At 39.5% G+C, this 18,801-nt stretch overlaps 1 protein-coding gene across 5 annotated transcripts in view; it reads left to right on the top strand.

Annotated features, from left to right (window-relative positions):
* The window catches only part of KIAA0586 (KIAA0586 ortholog), a 140,137-nt gene that overhangs the window by 76,479 nt on the left and 44,857 nt on the right, over positions 1-18,801 (top strand). For all 5 annotated transcript variants that reach the window (XM_040226337.1, XM_040226336.1, XM_040226334.1 and 2 more), the window contains 2 exons: positions 6,967-7,101; positions 13,236-13,410. In XM_040226337.1, coding sequence (XP_040082271.1) covers positions 6,967-7,101; positions 13,236-13,410 — 310 coding nt within the window. The remainder of the gene's footprint in view (positions 1-6,966; positions 7,102-13,235; positions 13,411-18,801) is intronic.

Here is an 18,801-nt window from a genome sequence, read left to right as displayed (position 1 = left end):
ATTGCTAAAAAACACCTGACCTGCCTCTTGACAAACCTATATGCAGGTCAGGAAGCAACAGTTAGAACTGGGCATGGAGCAACAGACTGGTTCCAAATAGGAGAAGGAGTACGTCAAGGCTGTATATTGTCACCCTGCTTATTTAACTTATATGCAGAGTACATCATGAGAAATGCTGGGCTGGAAGAAGCACAAGCTGGAATTAAGATTGCCAGGAGAAATATCACCTCAGATATGCAGATGACACTGCCTTTATGGTAGAAAGTGAAGAGGAGCTAAAAAGCCTCTTGATGAAAGTGAAAGAGGAGAGTGAAAAAGTTGGCTTAAAGCTCAACATTCAGAAAACAAAGATCATGGCATCTGGACCCATCACTTCACGGGAAATAGATGAGGAAACAGTGGAAACAGTGTCAGACTTTTTTTGTGGGGTCTCCTAAATCACTGCAGATGGTGATTGCAGCCATGAAATTAAAAAATGCTTACTCCTTGGAAGGAGGGTTATGACCAACCTAGATAGCCATATTAAAAAACAGAGACACGACTTTGCCATCAATGGCCGTCTAGTCAAGGCTGTGGTTTTTCCAGTGGCCATGTATGGATGTGAGAGTTGGACTGTGAAGAAAACTGAGTGCCGAAGAATTAATGCTTCTGAACTGTGGCATTGGAGAAGACTCCTAAGAGTCCCTTGGACTGCAAGGAGATCCAACCAGTCCATTCTAAAGGAGATCAGTCCTGAGTGTTCTTTGGAAGGACTGATGCTGAAGCTGAAGCTCCGATACTTTGGCCACCTCATGCAAAGAGCTGACTCATTGGAAAAGACTCAGATGTTGGGAGGGATTGGGGGCAGGAGGAGAAGGGGACGACAGAGGATGAGATGGCTGGATGGCATCACCGACTCGATTGACATGAGTTTGAGTGAACTCTGGGAGTTGGTGATGGACAGGGAGGCCTGGTGTGCTGCAATTATGGGGTCACAAAGAGTCAGACACGACTGAATGACTGAACTGAACTGAAATATGTTTTATATTACTGGGTAATATAAAATATATTGAGTTATGTTTTATATTGAGTAATATGCTTATATTTATATTTAACTGGGTAATACGTTTTTTATTAACATTCATATTTAACTGAATACTATGTTTTATATTACTGAGCTTCTCTAATACCTCAGATGATAAAGAATCCTCCTGCAATGTAGGAGAGCCTGGTTTGATCCCTGGGTTGGGAAGATCCCCTGGAGAAGGAAATGGCAGCCCACTCCAGTGTTCTTGCCTGGAGAATCCCATGGACAGAGAAGCCTGGTGGGGTACAGTCTATGGGATTGCAAAGAGTCAGACACGACACTTTCTTTCCCTTTTATATTTCTATAAGTATTTCTGAGCATTGCTCAGGAAATGGCTAAGTAGTTAGAGATAGTTTTATCCTTTTGAGTCTTGCTTTTATGGTTTTTTAGGCAATACCACAGTGGTACTCAATCTAGGGCTACTTATCCCCCACTGTGGAGAGAAGACTCTTCTATGTAGTCCACTCAGTGCCTCAGTATTGAGGTTTTCCAGCATGGCCAGTGGGAACAACCATTGTCCTTTGTTATATATGATGTTATTTAATATCAGGCACTGTTAGAGCCAATCCCGTCTCAGGCGCTTGTTCCTGCATCCTCATGTAATTGCCTCAAATGCATCTGCTGATTAGTAATCAGCTTAATACTCAAAGGGAATCAACTGCAGTTCTCCAGAGTTCTCTCTCTGCAGCTTTCACTTTTCTAGCAGCCTGTCTTCAGAGAAGGCAATGGCACCCCACTCCAGTACTCTTGCCTGGAAAATCCCATGGACGGAGGAGCCTGGCGGGCTGCAGTCCATGGGGTCACTGAGAGTCAGGCACAACTGAGCGACTTCACTTTCTGTTTTCACTTTCATTCATTGGAGAAGGAAATGGCACCCCACTCCAGTACTCTTGCCTGGAAAATCCCATGGACAGAGGAGCCTGGTAGGCTGCAGTCCATGGGGTCGTAAGGGTCAGACACGGCTGAGCGACTTCACTTTCACTTTTCACTTTCATGCGTTGGAGAAGGAAATGGCAGCCCACTCCAGTGTTCTTGCCTGGAGAATCCCAGGGATGGGGGACCCTGGTGGGCTACCATCTATGGCGTTGCACAGAGTAGGACACGACTGAAGTGACACAGCGGCAGCAACAGCAGCAGCAGCAGCAGCCTGTCTTAGGAACTCTAGCTGTCTTGGCCTTCCTGGAGCTTCAGCTCCATCTTTTCAGCTCAGGCTCCAGTGCCACAGTCTGGAAAGCTATAAAGCTGCAAGCTGGAGCAGTCATAGGCTTCTTCTGATTTGTTTCCCATTTCTCAGTGATCGTTGTTTTTTGTTAACTGATGCTCCATGTTTTGAAATGCATTTTTTCACATACTTTGTCCATGTTTTAGTTGTTTTAAGCAATGTTTCTGGTCTTTATTACTCCATCTTGATTGGAAGTAGAAGGCTAGTTACATTAATCTTTTCATTTGTATCATTGTATACGATCATGATGAAACAGAAGGAGATTGGTATACTTTTGAAACATCATGTTCTTTTATCCCATTACAATCATAATGCTAGAAATTTCTTTAAAGCAACCCATTCACGTGATGTAAAGTAAGACTGTATATTAAATTCACCAGTGGGGCTTTTAAAAATGTGTGTCTTTGGCCCCACCCTCTGATATGTGGATTCAGTAGGTCATGAGGGTTATGTAGTATGCATGTATGTGTGTGGGTGGTTAGAAGCCTAAACCTCTATATTTTAAAAAAGCATCTTAAAGGATGATATGCATCCTTTGTTAAAAATATGTTAGTACTTATTTTACTTTGAGTTGAAGGAAGTTAAATCACTTATTTGTGTCACATACTATATAGTGACAGATTTTTATGTGGATACATAATACTTTTACCTTTCATTTTAAGCTGTCAACTTAAGCTATGTGTGCTGAGTTGCTTTCAGTTCAGTTCAGTCGCTCAGTCGTATCTGACTCTTTGCGACCCCATGAATCGCAGCACGCCAGGCCTCCCTGTCTCTCACCAACTGCCGGAGTTCACTCAGACTCATGTCCATCGAGTCCATGATGCCATCCAGCCATCTTATCCTCTGTAGTCCCCTTCTCCTCCTGCCCCCAATCCCTCCCAGCATCAAAGTCTTTACTAATGAGTCAACTCTTCGCATGAGGTGGCCAAAGTACTGGAGTTTCAGCTTTAGCATCATTCCTTCCAAAGAAATCCCAGGGCTGATCTCCTTCAGAATGGACTGGTTGGATCTCCTTGCAGTCCAAGGGACTCTCAAGAGTCTTCTCTAACGCCACAGTTCAAAAGCATCAATTCTTCGGCGCTCAGCCCTCTTCACAGTCCAACTCTCACATCCATACACGACTACTGGAAAAATCATAGCCTTGACTATATGGACCTTAGTCGGCAAAGTAATGTCTCTGCTTTTGAATATGCTATCTAGGTTGGTCATAACTTTTCTTCCAAGGAGTAAGCGTCTTTTAATTTCATGGCTGCAGTCACCATCTGCAGTGATTTTGGAGCCCCCCAAAATAAAAGTCTGACACTGTTTCTACTGTTTCCCCATCTATTTCCCATATAGTGATGGGACCAGATGCCATGATCTTCGTTTTCTGAATGTTGAACTTTAAGCCAACTTTTTCACTCTCCTCTTTCACTTTCATCAAGAGGCTTTTTAGCTCCTCTTCACTTTCTGCCATAAGGGTGGTGTCATCTGCATATCTGAGGTTAGTGATATTTCTCCCGGCAATCTTGATTCCAGCTTGTGTTTTCTCCAGTCCAGCATTTCTCATGATGTACTCTGCATATAAGTTAAATAAGCAGGGTGACAATATACAACCTTGACATACTCCTTTTCCTATTTGGAACCAGTCTGTTGTTCCATGTCCAGTTCTAACTGTTGCTTCCTGACCTGCATATAGGTTTCTCGAGAGGCAGGTCAGGTGGTCTGGTATTCCCATCTCTTTCAGAATTTTCCACAGTTTATTGTGATCCACACAGTCAAAGGCTTTGGCATAGTCAAGAAAGCAGAAGTAGATGTTTATCTAGAACTCTCTTGCTTTTTCCATGATCCAGTGGATGTTGGCAATTTGATCTCTGTTTCCTGTGCCTTTTCTAAAACCAGCTTGAACATCTGGAAGTTCACGGTTCACATATTGCTGAAGACTGGCTTGGAGAATTTTGAGCATTACTTTACTACCATGTGAGATGAGTGCAATTGTGTGGTAGTTTGAGCATTCTTTGGCATTGCCTTTCTTTGGGATTGGAATGAAAACTGACCTTTTCCAGTCGTGTGGCCACTGCTGAGTTTTCCAAATTTGCTGGCATATTGAATGCAGCACTTTTCACAGCATCATCTTTCAGGATTTGAAATAGCTCTACTGGAATTCCATCCCCTCCTCTAGTTTTGTTCATAGTGATGCTTTCTAAGGCCCACTTGACTTCACATTCCAGGATGTCTGGCTCCAGGTGAGTGATCACACCATTGTGATTATCTGGGTCGTGAAGCTCTTTTTTGTACAGTTCTTCTGTGTATTCTTGCCATCTCTTCTTAATATCTTCTGCTTCTGTTAGGTCCATACCATTTCTGTCCTTTATTGAGCCCATCTTTGCATGAAATGTTCCCTTGGTATCTCTAATTTTCTTGAAGAGATCTCTAGTCTTTCCCATTCTGTTCTTTTCCTCTATTTCTTTGCATTGATCTCTGAAGAAGGCTTTCTTATCTCTTCTTGCTATTCTTTGGAATTCTGCATTCAGATGCTTATATCTTTCCTTATATCCTTTGCTTTTCGCTTCTTTTCACAGCTATTTGTAAGCCTCCCCAGACAGCCATTTTGCTTTTTTGCATTTCTTTTCCATGGGGATGGTCTTGATCCCTGTCTCCTGTACGGTGTCGCGAACCTCATTCCATAGTTCATCAGGCACTGTATCTATCAGATCTAGGCCCTTAAATCTATTTCTCACTTCCACTGTATAATCATAAGGGATTTGATTTAGGTCATACCTGAATGGTCTAGCGGTTTTCCCTACTTTCTTCAATTTAAGTCTGAATTTAGTCATGTCCAAATCTTTGCGACCCCGTGGACTGTAGCCAGCCAGGCTCCTCCATCCATGGGATTTTCCAGGCAAGAATACTTGAGTGGGTTGCGATTTTCTTCTCCAGGGGATCTTTCCAACCCAGGGATTGAATCTTGGTCTCTTACATTATAGGCAGACTCTTTCCCATCTGAGCCATCAGGGAAACCTGATGTTAAGTTCTGTCAAGCTAGGAACTGTAAATTTTGAGTTCTAATTGGGGCTATATGAATTCTAAAGCTTGAATTGCAAGGGGCTTGTGTTTGTCAAGTCCAACAAACAAAAAATGAAAATGCCATATAGCATCTTTACAGTATTAAAGACACAGTAATGAAGGATCTTAATCTGGAGATTCATATGTTCAAAATGTGTTAAAACAATTTTCTCTACTATATGTGGGAGTATGAAATAATGAAGGAGCATTTTGATAAGATTTTAATAGGGCAGATGCTTTTCTAATAGTAATTATTATGAGTAATTGGTTGAGTCTATTCTGAAGAGAGTGGAAGTCACTTTTATAAAATAATACCGGCGGGGAGACTGAAGGAGAAGTCTTTATTTTCAGAGAAGCATTAAACTAATATTTGGCCTACTTCATATGTCATTATGGCATTTTTATCCCTTCTTAAAACTGTATCTTGGTGCCAAAGCATGTTTAAGTTTGTTCAAAGTAAATGCTGACCTGAACCAGGACTAAATTATAACATCTTTCTTTTTCTACATTTAAAACTAATTAATTTCAATATTTTTACTAAGCCTAAAATCAGATATGCTACAAATTTATGATAGAATCACATGCAGAAATACAATCTTAGAAAACTGAGACTAACTTTGAAGTTATGAATCAGTAGGCATTACCTGTGTACACCTGGGGGATAAAGACTTGTGTTCCAGAGTTAATAAAGTTTATTACATTAAACATAAGATACTTAGGTAAAATTACTATTAATGGAGTCTAAAAGAGTTGACTCACTGGAAAAGACTTTAATGCTGGGAGGGATTGGGAGCAGGAGGAGAAGGGGACGACAGAGGATGAGATGGTTGGATGGCATCACTGACTCGATGGACATGAGTCTGAGTGAACTCCAGGAGTTGGTGATGGACAGGGAGGCCTGGCGTGCTGCAATTCATGGGGTCGCACAGAGTCGGACACGACTGAGCGACTGAAGTGAACTGAACTGAACTGAAAGTCATATTAATACTGGTATTTACAAGGAATCCAGTTTTCTGGCTCTGTGACGTACACTGTCCTTCATTTGGGGAACTGGTCTATTCTGAGGTGCCAAGAAGTCTAAGCTGGGTCTTCATGCTCCCTCAAAAGCAGTGGAGGTCAGCACAAAGGCACAGGGACCGTCAAAGGTCCGTAGGTGCCTCAACATATTTCTGTAGGTTTTCATTTCTGCCTGTGGTCCAGGTTGCACCACAGTGCTTCAGCCCCATTGCCACACTGGGGCCCAGCTCTGTGTTCTGCATCCACAGGAAGCAGGAAAGTGTGTGGGAAACACTTGGCGATCCTGAATAAAATATTGATGGATCATTGTCACTCAGTCTCATGGGACAGAAGGCCTAATTTTCATCTTTCACAGTAAAGCTCCAATTCAGATGTAACCAAATTATTTTATACTGATGATTATATTTGAGGCAAACACAAAGGATTTTTAGTATAGTTGAATAGAAATGAGATCTAAATGATAGTAAAGAGTCCATCTTCTTTGCGTAAAGTGCCAATATGATCATATTCATAATCACTTAAGTTTTATGAATCATGAATTATTAATATGAACAATGTGATTGTTTGGGGAATTAATTCTTGTTTTTTGATTGTATTATCTTTGTATTTTATTTAGGAAGATGATCCTCCCAGTGAAGGACAAGTGATTAGGATGCCCCACAAAAAAGTTCATGCCGATGCAATTCTTTCTCTTCTTGCTAAACAAAACCCGGAATCATTAATTACACAGCAAGCCGTGTATCATTCAGAGGTACTTTTTTTTTTGTCTTTATTTCTTTTTTTTTTTCTTTCTTTTTTTATTTTACTTTACAATTCTGTGTTGGTTTTGCCATACATTGACATGAATCCACCACGGGTGTACATGCGTTCCCAAACATGAACCCCCCCTCCCACCCCCTTCCCCACAACATCTCTCTGGGTCATCCCCGTGTACCAGCCCCAAGCATGCCGTATCCTGCATCAGACATAGACTGGCGATTCGATTCTTACATGATATTATACATGTTTCAATGCCATTCTCCCAAATCATCTCACCTTCTCCCTCTCCCTCTGAGTCCAAAAGTCCGCTATACACATCTGTGTCTTTTTTGCTGTCTTGCATACAGGGTCATCATTGCCATCTTTCTAAATTCCATATATATGTGTTAGTATACTGTATTGGTGTTTTTCTTTCTGGCTTACTTCACTCTGTATAATCGGCTCCAGTTTCATCCATCTCATCAGAACTGATTCCAGAGGTACTTTTTAACTTTAATTATTTTTTCTGTTAGATCTAAATACAAGAAAAAGGTAACAAAAATATTCATACTTTTAGTTAAGGCATGCTAATACTTCAGCTTATTCAGGGATCAGCCTTGTAGTAACTTTAACCTGAAACCATAGAGTTATGATTTTTACAACTGAAAAGAATTTAGGCCATCAGTTCTAAACTTCATACTCTACAGATGAAACAAGCTAAAGCCCTTTTAAGTGATTTGTGGGGATCAGTGTTGTTTGTTCTTTCTTTCTGCAACCATTTACTGAGTATCTACAATATGCCAGACATAGCGTCGGAAAAGATACAAAGATGTTGAGGCAGGATCCCTACTTTTAAGCAGCTTACAGTCATGTAGGGAAAAAAGAGCTTAAACAATTACTCTACCATGCAGTAACTGATCAAATAGCTAGAGAAGTAGATTGAACCAGATAATCATTAAGAGCCTTGTAGGCCAGGGTAAGGCCATTGGAGTCCCTTAAGATATTGTGAGCAAGGGAGTCACAAGTTAAGACATTTAAGAAGGCATCAGGAGCCCTGGACAAGTGAGGGAAAGATGGAGGTCTGTCAGAACACCATTGGAGTAGTCCATACTGAGAACATTAACAAAGGCAGTTGCGTAGAAATGGAAAGGAGAGAGATTTAAACTTGAGTATGGAATTGGCAGTAACTGGTCACTGATTAAGAGAAGTTGTGCTTGTGTAGTTGTGGACTTTGAAATGCAGAGAGAAGAGTGCCGGGTTTTGTGGGGAAGATACTGAACTTGATTTGAAACATTAAGGTGCTTAAGGAAATGCCAGGTGGAAGGGTACAGTGCGGTCACTCAGGCTGGTTAATGATAGAGGTGGGACTTGGATTCTTGATTCTGTTTAGTATTCTTTCTGTTGTGTTTGGTTGTCTTTGCTTGAACAGGTGCGAAACTATCTTCAGATGAACTGGATATCCGCACTCTGTATGTCATCCAAGGAGATAGCTAGCTTTATTTTCTATTAATTTTTATTCTTAAAGATTTAAATGCTTAAGAAAGATAAAGGAAAAAAGATACAGAACTTAGTAATAGAAAAAGAAATGTAAGTTTAACTTATTCCTTCTTGTTGAAAAACAGCTAATTTTTCTGCAACTTATTTAGGTATTGATTAAAAATTGATTTCACTGGAAAGATATTATTTGTAATTGCTGCTACTAAGTTTGAGAAAGTGCTCTTATAAGTCTCATAACCAAGCTGCTTAGTATAGAGACCAGAAGTCTGAGAGAGAAAGGAGAGAGAAATGAGACACACAAATGGAACAAAAAATAGTAGAAAATAGCAGAAATGTCAGCATAATTTAAAAATTCCACTAACTTAATCCCTATTTCCTTCTTTTTGGAAATCAGTAATATTGTTTGGGCTTCTCCAGAGTCCACCTACACTGCAGGTTGGATCCCTGGGTTGGGAAAATGCTTGAGAGAAAGGAAATAGCGACCCACTCCAGTATCCTTGCCTGGGAAAGCCCATGGACAGAGGAGTCTGGCAGGCTACAGTCTGTGGGGTCACAAAACAGTTGGACACAACTGGACGGCTAACCACCACCACCACCACCAATATTGGTCCATTTATTCATTCTGTTCTCAGACTTTTCCAACTTTTTAATGCTGGGAAATTTATCTCTACTACTTTTTCAGTTTTTTTCTTCCTCTCATCTTTTTCCCTCTCTGGCTAAAACTTATTTCCAGATATTAATACCTCTGCTTCTGTTTGTGTCTTAGATTTTCTATCTGTTCATTCTTTTTTACTCTCTTCTTAGAGAGTTCTTCAATCTGATCTGCCAACCACTAATTTGTTCTTTACCTACTGTTTATCTGACTTCTATATTATTCATATTGGATATTCTCACTTGTGTCTTTTTTTAATGATCTTTTGCTTCACATTGTTAGTATTTTTCTTTTTCCTTTTGTGTGTGTGTATATGTGTATATGGTTAATGTTTTTCACTTTTTTTTTTAAACATTTACTCCGTGAATAATTTGTTTCTTTTGTTATATGAACTCATGTTCCAGGGTCAGGGTGGGGGCAGTAGGATAAGATCTTCTGTCTGAGAATTAGTGTTGGGTAAGGACTAAAATCAGGCCATGGTCTGTTTAAGTGAACCGAAGAAGAGACGAGGCGGTGAGCCCAAGGAAGGGGCTTCTCAGGCAGCACAGAGCCACTCCTGATGGTGACCACAGCTGTTTGCTGATACTCTACCATTCAGTTCTTCTGAGGGTTGTTATGTCTTTAAAACCCTTAAGAAGAAGTTTCTTTGAGAGGTTTTGTATTCCTGTCCTCGGGTTCAAAGGGGGACAGAGTGAGGAGTGAATGCCCATGGGTTCCTGGTCAGATGTCACCTGTCACTTTTCATCCCAGCTGGGCCTTCATTGCTCCCTGATCATTACTCTGGGGCACTAGTATCTGCAGCCCAGATTGTTGCCAAGATCTTTATGGTTAAGGTGCAAGCAGTGATGATTTCCAGTTAATAAGGCAAAGAGGAAATGACAGCAGCTCTTTATATCAGTCATTCTTCTCACTGCACCCCTGTAGCCACCTTCCCCCACAGGATGCAGCCCTTTTTTCCCCACACACACCAGGTCAAGCTAGCAGTCGGTCTTTCCCAGGGTTTTTTCACAGTTTTTACTTAATTCTCAGAATCCATGGCTTCTTCTCACTTCTGTAGTTACTCCAGCATTTTTGGGGACAGGGAGCTGGCAGCCTGTGTTAGTGTGTCATCTTGGCTGGACCAGAAGCCCAGAAGTTGGAAGATTATCCTTTCCAGATTTTTTCTAAGCATCTAAAACATTGGCACGTGTGTGTGTGTATGCTCATGTGTGGATAATTTTGAGGTATGTATATGTGTTATTCTACCATCTGATTCTTAAAATTTAACTAAATCCTAAAAGACATACCATATCCTTTTTATCTACCATGTAGTATGCCATAGTTTATTCTCCTACTGAAGAATTTTTAGACTGATTCCAATTTTCCTCTCTCCAAACTATGAAAAGAATAAAATCCCTTTTTTGTACCGTGAGGAATTGCCTCTCTACCAGACCACCTTACCTGCCTCCTGAGAAATCTGTATGCAGGTCAAGAAGCAACAGTTAGAACTGGACATGGACCAACAGACTGGTTCCAAATCGGGAAAGGAGTACATCAAGGCTATATATTGTCACCCTACTTGTTTAACTTATATGCAGAGTACATCAGGTGAAATGCCGAGCTGGATAAAGCACAAACTGGAATCAAGATTGCCAGGAGAAATATCAATAATCTCAGATATGCAGGTGACACCACCCTTATGCCAGAAAGCGAAGAGGAACTAAAGAGCCTCTTGATGAAAGTGAGAGAGGAGAGTGAAAAAGTTGGCTTAAAACTCAACATTCAGAAAACTCAGATCATGGCAATCAGTCCCATCACTTCATGGCAAATAGATGGGGAAGCAGTGGAAGCAGTAAGAGACTTAATTTTGGGGAGCTCCAAAATCACTGCAGATGGTGACTGCAGCCATGAAATTAAAAGACACTTGCTCCTCAGAAGGAAAGCTATGACCAACCTAGACAGCATATTAAAAAGCAGAGACATTACATTACCAACAAAGGTCTGTCTAGTCAAAGCTATGATTTTTCCAGTGGTCATGTATGGATGTGAATGTTGGACTATATAGAAAGCTGAGCACTGAAGAACTGATGCTGTGGTGTTGGAGAAGACTCTTGAGAGTCCCTTGGACTGCAAGGAGATTAAACCAGTCCATCCTAAAGGAAATCAGTCCTGAATATTCATTGGAAGGACTGATGCTGAAGCTGAAGTTCTAATACTTTGGCCACCTGATATGAAGAACCAACTCATTTGAAAAGACCCTGATGCTGGGAAAGATTGAAGGCAGAAGGAGAAAGGGATGACAGAGGATGAGATGGATGGCATCACCGACTCTATGGACATGAGTTTGAGTAAGCTGCAGGAATTGGTGATGGACAGGGAGGCCTGGCATGCTGCAGTCCATGGGATCACAAAGAGTCGGACACGACTGGGTGACTGAACTGAACTGAACTGATAGAAGATAACAAGGGGTGGAACTTAATCAGAAGGCACAGGCATTGATAATTTAAACAGAATCTAAAGCACTGCTTTTCAACTTTATGAGATTCTGATACCTCATTATGTATTTTTAATCTTAAATTTTTGCCAGTCTGATTAACAGTGATTGACATTAAATGTGTTCTCCTATGTTTTAAACATTTGTTTGTAATAAGAACTAGTAATAATGATATATTTGTGAGTTAAAATACTGCTTTGGTAAGAAAATAGTAGCCATTTTCTGTTGCTTCTCTTTGCCCAGAGGGAGCATCTGGTCAGTGAGAGCAGTCTGAGGACAGAACTGCACTTTGTGCATTTATGTGGATGGGCTAGGTGTACTACTGTAGATTATAGATTAACTAACTTAGAGTTGACGTGAGTCCGAGAGTTGAGTATGATATAAAAATGATAAATGCTTATGTGGTATTAGAGCGTTGCATGAATAGGGAAGCTAAATCTTCCACAGAGTATTAAGGTGTTAGGTAATTTAGCAATTACAAGTACCCTTGAAAATGTTCATCAAAGAGAAGGTACTGTATATTGCACAACATTTATATGGTAAGCAGTAGAGTAATATAGGTCCTGTGAAATATTTCTAAGAAAAATGTGTCTGCCGTCATCCTAAACTCTGCCCAAGAATCTCCAAGGGTTTCATATTAATTAAAAAGCAATCTTTTCCTGTTTAGAGGATGTTGAGCCATTGATATTCTTTAAGAAAAGTCAGGTTACAGAATAAGGGGAGCTATAAATCTGTAGAGGATGATTAAGGTAAATTGTAGAAAATTGTGAATGATGAGCTAAGCAGTTAGATTTTATTTTGTAGTCAACAGTCATCAAAGATGTTTCAGCAGTGATTTCTTCATATATTCTAGTTGTTTTTTTTTTTAAAAAAACCCTTGGTTGAAATTAAACTTCTTTTAAATAAAAAATATGAGAGCCTTCATATATTGAAATTTTTATTCAGTTCATGATTAGTAAACTCATTAATTAGAATATCTCCAAGTCACAACATGTGCTTGTGATTAGGTCATCTAGTTTTTAACACAGAAAGAATTTTAACACATCATTTTTAAAGTATATATTTGGTAAAGAAGCATATTTGTACTTTTTGTACATTTTCAGCAAGTGTTTCATTATAAATTTCATTCTAACAACTTTAGCTGATTTTCATTCAGAAAGAACAAGAGGTAAATTTTCTATATTCTAATTTTAAACTGTATAAGCAGTTTAGGTTGTGTGCCAGCATTTAGTGTTTTAAATAATAAAAAATTTCTGGTGTGTTTTATTGCTGTCTAATTTGGAGGTTGAATAAACAGATAATGGATATTTAACTTCAGAAGAAATACTTCATAAGAAAAGCAAGGCCGACACTTAGGTATCTTATTAAACTAACTTTCATGTAATGTGTATGTGGCTTGATAAGCACTTTCTAAAATACTTTTCAAGCAATCAGGTGGTCTGCATCCTGATCCATTTGACAGATATTTTTTGTTTTGACTTGATTTTAATGTGATGTTTATAACAATGGTTTCTACTCGTTACAGGACTTGGAAAACAGTGTGGGTGAGCTTAGTGAAGGACAGAGGCTGACAGCAGCAGCAGCAGAGAGCGTCTTCATGGGACTTTCCGCTCACGCACAGCAGCCTATGGCTAAGGCCGAGTCCTCAGATGCAAAATGTGCTCTGAAGCCATCATCTCAGCAATGTGACGTGGTTGCAGGTATTCGCCACTACTTCCTGATGTAGTGTCTGTTAGAATATTTACTTTGAATCCCATCACACTCTCTTTGTACTGTTTTCATGTCGAATGCTGTATTCTGTTTTGTATTATAATCTACAGTAGTGTTCCTACTCTGAATTAAGAAAAGCATAACTGTTTTCAGGTAGAAGCTTGCAAACCTTCTTTATTTAAAAGGGTATTCATAATTGAAAAGTTTGATAATGACTTTTTCTATATATAGCAATGTTTCCCCAAATGTGATTCATGTAACGGTGTTGGTACATGAATCTCTGGGTGGGGCATGAGATAGTTTTGGTAATATGTGTATGTCTACTTAAGATTTTTAGTAGTGATATTATTTAGTTTAATGTATATTGGGAAAAAGATAACTAGCACATGAAAACTCACATAACATCTTGTGTAGGACAATGTTTAATTAGGTAATACTGTAGAAGTTCACTCTTTATGCTGTAGGAATTTCTGACTCAGAACTCAGTGCACTCAGTGCACTCAGTGTTACTTTGAAACTTTGTTAACTAAACTTTTTGTTGTAACAGTTTGAGAATAAGAGTAGAATAGAGAATATCAGTTTCTGGTATATGCAGTTGATTCTCATTAGGTCCTATAATAGAGACACCACAAACACTGAATTAGGAAATACTGAGCTACTCTTCCTAGAGGAAATACTGGGTTAGGTTCCTATGAGCCTATATATTATATTATATTTATTATATTTATTAATATATATATAACATTTTTGCCAATATATAACCTTGCTTTATGTATGTTTCTATTTAAAGGCACTTATTTAATACACACTGTTGATTCATTAACACTGATTCTCATGAGCAACAGCGCTATAACTCATTCCTGAATGAAACTTACCTAGCACATATATTTTTTCTGTAAGGCCCATCAAAGCTTTTTGCACTTTGGAACACTAAAGAGCACTTCTGCACTATGTTTGGGGGCCATTTTAAAGAGCAAAATCACCAACAAAACATATAAGAATGTGGAAAACCTGTCACTAAATAGACAGCAAAGAAGAATACTTGTTCACAGTTACACTGATAAGAAAGCAGAGCAGCCTGTGTTCAGCCTCACCTGCTGAGTTGTGTGTAGGGTGATTCAGGTTTTCCCTGCTGTATGCATGCATGCATGTCCACAAGTTGCATGTGCTGTGAGTGTCGATTTCAGGGTTGCAAATAAATTTTATCAGGTGGATTTATAGAAATGAAATCTTCAGAGTAATGAGGATCAACTATATTCTCATTTATTGATAATCTCATGTTTATTATTGCAGTCTCTTAAATGAAAAGAACTTCTGGAGTCATGCAGATTTGCCAGAAATCAGAAAGAAATACATCAGTGTAGAGTATTTAGACTGTTAGTTTTATATTAAGCTTTCCACCTTAGCATTCAGAAGTGAGAGACCCTCAAGACTGAATTTTCCATGGGAATAAATAAATTAAAATTTGAATTATTTATTTATGCACATAGTAAGAGTATTTATTTATTTTATTTAACTTTATTTATTTTAATTGGAGGCTAATTACTTTACAATATTGTATTGGTTCTGCCACACATCAACATGAATCCGCCACGGGCATATGCGTGTTCCCTATCCTGAACCCCCCTCCCACCTCCCTCCCTGTACCATCCCTCTGGGTCATCCCAGTGCACCAGCCCCAAGCATCCTGTATCGAACCTGGACTGGCTATTTGTTTCTCATATGACATTATACATGTTTCAGTATTTTAAGGTAGGGTTCAAAGTAGTATAAAATACAACTTCTATATCTGTATCCAGCTAACTATGCAGATTGTGATTAAATAGAATCGACACTAGATGGCTCTCACAGATCACTTGAGAGCTGCTTGGTACTTGTGAACAAAGAGGTACTTACTGAATTGTTGCAGAATAAAATCCATTAGGATGTATCCTATTCAGCCCCTCCTTATGGTATCACCTAACTGGTTACCTACAGACCAGTGCATTTTTAATTGTAGGTACTCTGTAGATATTTATTTAATTGAATTGAAAACAATAATAAGTTCATGGCAAATTAGATGGGGAAACAGTGGAAACAGTGGCTGACTTTATTTTGGGGGGCTCCAAAATCAATGCGGATGATGATTGCAGCCATGAAATTAAAAGACGCTTACTCCTTGGAAGGAAAGTTATGATCAACCTAGACAGCATATTAAAAGCAGAGACATTGTCAACAAAGGTCCATCTAGTCAAGGCTATGGTTTTTCCAGTGGTCATGTATGGATGTGAGAGTTGGACTATAAAGAAAGCTGAGTGCCACAGAATTGATGCTTTTGAACTGTGGTGTTGGAGAAGACTCTTGAGAGTCCCTTGGACTGCAAGGAGATCCAACCAGTCCATCCTAAAGGAGATCAGTCCTGGGTGTTCATTGGAAGGACTGATGTTGAAGATGAAACTCCAATACTTCGGCCACCTGATGTAAAGAGCTGACTCATTTGAAAAGACTCTGATGCTGGGAAAGATTGAGGGCAGAAGGAGAAGGGGACAACAGAGGATGACGTGGTTAGATGGCATCACCAACTCAATGAACATGGGTTTGGGTGGACTCCGGGAGTTGGTGATGGACAGGGAAGCCTGGCGTGCTGTGGTTCATGGGGTCACAAAGAGTCAGACACGACTGAGTGACTGAACTGAACTGAATGTGGCATTAGATTAAGTATGTAGATGAGTCGGTATAATAGAGTGGCTAAGAGCTTGAGCTTTTGAAGTTTTGGAAATCATTTTAAATTCCAGATCTGTATTTTGGGGCAAGTAACTTAATCTTCCGAGCCCATGTCTCTTCATCTATCAAGTAGAGATAATATTAATGTACTAGTTATCTATTTCTGTGTAATAAATTACCCCAAAGTTTAGCAGATGAAGACAGGAAGTATTTATTATCTCTCACAGTTTTGAAAGCCATGAACCTAGGAGTGGTGTGGCTGCATGGTTCCCAGAATCTCTCCTGGGGTGAAGTTAATCTGTTGGCTGGAGCTGCCGTCATCTAAGGACTTCAGCTGGGGCTGGAGGATCTGCTTTCCAAGCTCATTCACATGACTGTTGGCAAGATGCGTCAGTTCCTCACCACATGAGCCTTACTGTTATGCTGCTCATGACGTAGCAGTTCGCTTTTCCCAGAGTGGATGATCTGAGACCAGTGAGCACCCAAGATGGAAACCCATGGTGTCTTTTATAACCTAAAGTCAGAAGTGACATGTCATCACTTCTGCCACATTCAGTTAATAGCAAAGACCAATCCTGGAATAATATAGCAAGGGATTACAGAAAGGTCTGAATACCAGGAGACAATTGTTAGGGGGCCGTAGTGGAAGCTGTTTATCACAAACAATATCTGCCTCATAAGGTTATTAGAGGTCAGTCAGTCAGTTCAATCGCTCAGTCGTGTCCGACTCTTTGCGACCCCATGAACTGCAGCACGCCAGGCTTCCCTGTCCATCACCAACTCCTGGAGTCTACTCAAACCCATGTCCATTGAGTCAGTGATGCCATCCAACAATCTCATCCTCAGTTGTCCCCTTCTCCTCCCGCACTCAATCTTTCCCAGCATCAGTGTCTTTTCAAATGAGTCAGCTCTTGTATATAAAGTAGTTAGCACTATGCTTGACACAGGATACTGTTTTGGAGAAAGTAAAAATACCTTCTCAAATACATTTAATAGAACCAGAAATTACACACAGTTGCCTAAAGAAAAGGTGCCTAAAGAGGACTAGTTTGTCCCTCTTGTTTTAAGTATTTTGTTACATTATGGTTATTGTAGAAGAATGAGTCCCGTGTATCGTTATTTCTGCTACTGTCTAATCCCGTGCCTTTCATGTTGATTTCTAATAGCTTTGTTTACAGAGGCTCATCTGTTCTTACTTTGCCTGTCCCGACTTCTGCTCATTTTCAGAAAGTATCCTATTTGCAACTCATAGTCCTATACCGCTGTTTCTAATTCTGAGGCTCTGGCGTTGGGTTGAATAACAAAAAGATGCTAAATAAGGTTTGAAGAATTTTTTTAAGAACCCTAAAATGTGAAGTGGTATTTTGAACAAACTGAGGACTCTGAGATTTACTACCAATTATAACTCTTCATTTACTCAGAAAATGCACTAAATACCTGCATGTACCCGTCATTGTATTAGTACTAAATAAGGGTTTTGAGAGGCAGAGGTAATAGCTGTCTGCTCTCCAGGAAGTTTACAAACTCATGTAGGATAATGTGAGACAACAATTACAATATTGTTGATTCATGCAACAACACAGGCTGCTCTGGGAGCGCAGAGGAGGAATAACTCCCACATGAGGGCTCAGAGGAGGTTTCCCAGAAGAGCCAATGTGAAACTGAATATTAGAGGAATTAGCCAGACTATGAAGTGTGATAAACATGGTCCAGTTTGTTCATTTACTTATTCAGAAAATATTTTTTGATTGCTTGCTCTTCTCTAAGCATATTCTAAGCAGTAGGAACATAAAACCTGGTAACGCCTTATTCTTAGTGAGTTTTTTCTGTAGTAGAGATAGTATATGAGAAACCAAAAACATGCAATAGGTTATTGTGGTTATTGTAAAGCAGTCCAAATAGGGTTGGGGGTACAGGTCAATTGTATCTGGGGAGGGCAATCAAGAAAGACATCATATGTGAGGAGCTTACTTGAAATGAGTTCTCAATGATGAATAGGCATTTGCTGTGTAGTAAGTGTAAGAGAAACCTTCATGACAGAATACATAATAAGAGAAGGGGAGAAGTTGAAAGGACAAAGAAACTTAAGCAGGGAAATGTAAGTACTTTGTTACTGATAGAGCTTAGGATGTAATGAAATTGGACCAGTAAGCAGAAACCAGGTAGATATAGATGATAATATCCAGTGGTTTTTACATTTACTGTAAGATAGTAGAGATTTATTTGTGTGCAAAATGGAAAATAATTCCAATCTTGCTTTATATTTATTCCCATGGAAAAGGCATTTGTGAATTTCTATCAATTCTGAATGTTTTATAATATCCACAGATCCATTAAGGATTGTATATAAATGAGTGAAATGATCAAATTTGCCTTTTATTTGGCAAGAATATGTGAGGTGCAAGTGTGATGGATAGATTGGAGAGAATTAAGGCTGGAGGCAAGGAGCCTCTAGCTGAGACAGTTATAGTAAACTTGGTGAGTCATTATTGAGCAGCAGGGAAGTATAAAAAGGGAGATTTGGTAGACATTTGAGAAGGAGAGTAGACAAGACTTAGTTTGGATATGAGAAATGCAAAAGAAGAGAAGGTCTAAGAAATCTCCAGGTTTCTGGCTAGAATGATTAGATAGTTGGTATCTCCATTCACTGAGGGAGAGAGGAGATATGGAGGAGAGAT

Source organism: Oryx dammah, unplaced genomic scaffold (assembly GCF_014754425.2).
Source record: "Oryx dammah isolate SB20612 unplaced genomic scaffold, SCBI_Odam_1.1 HiC_scaffold_26, whole genome shotgun sequence".
In the NCBI taxonomy this organism is placed as follows: Eukaryota; Metazoa; Chordata; class Mammalia; order Artiodactyla; family Bovidae; genus Oryx; species Oryx dammah.
This window is presented reverse-complemented; position numbering and strand designations above follow the sequence as displayed.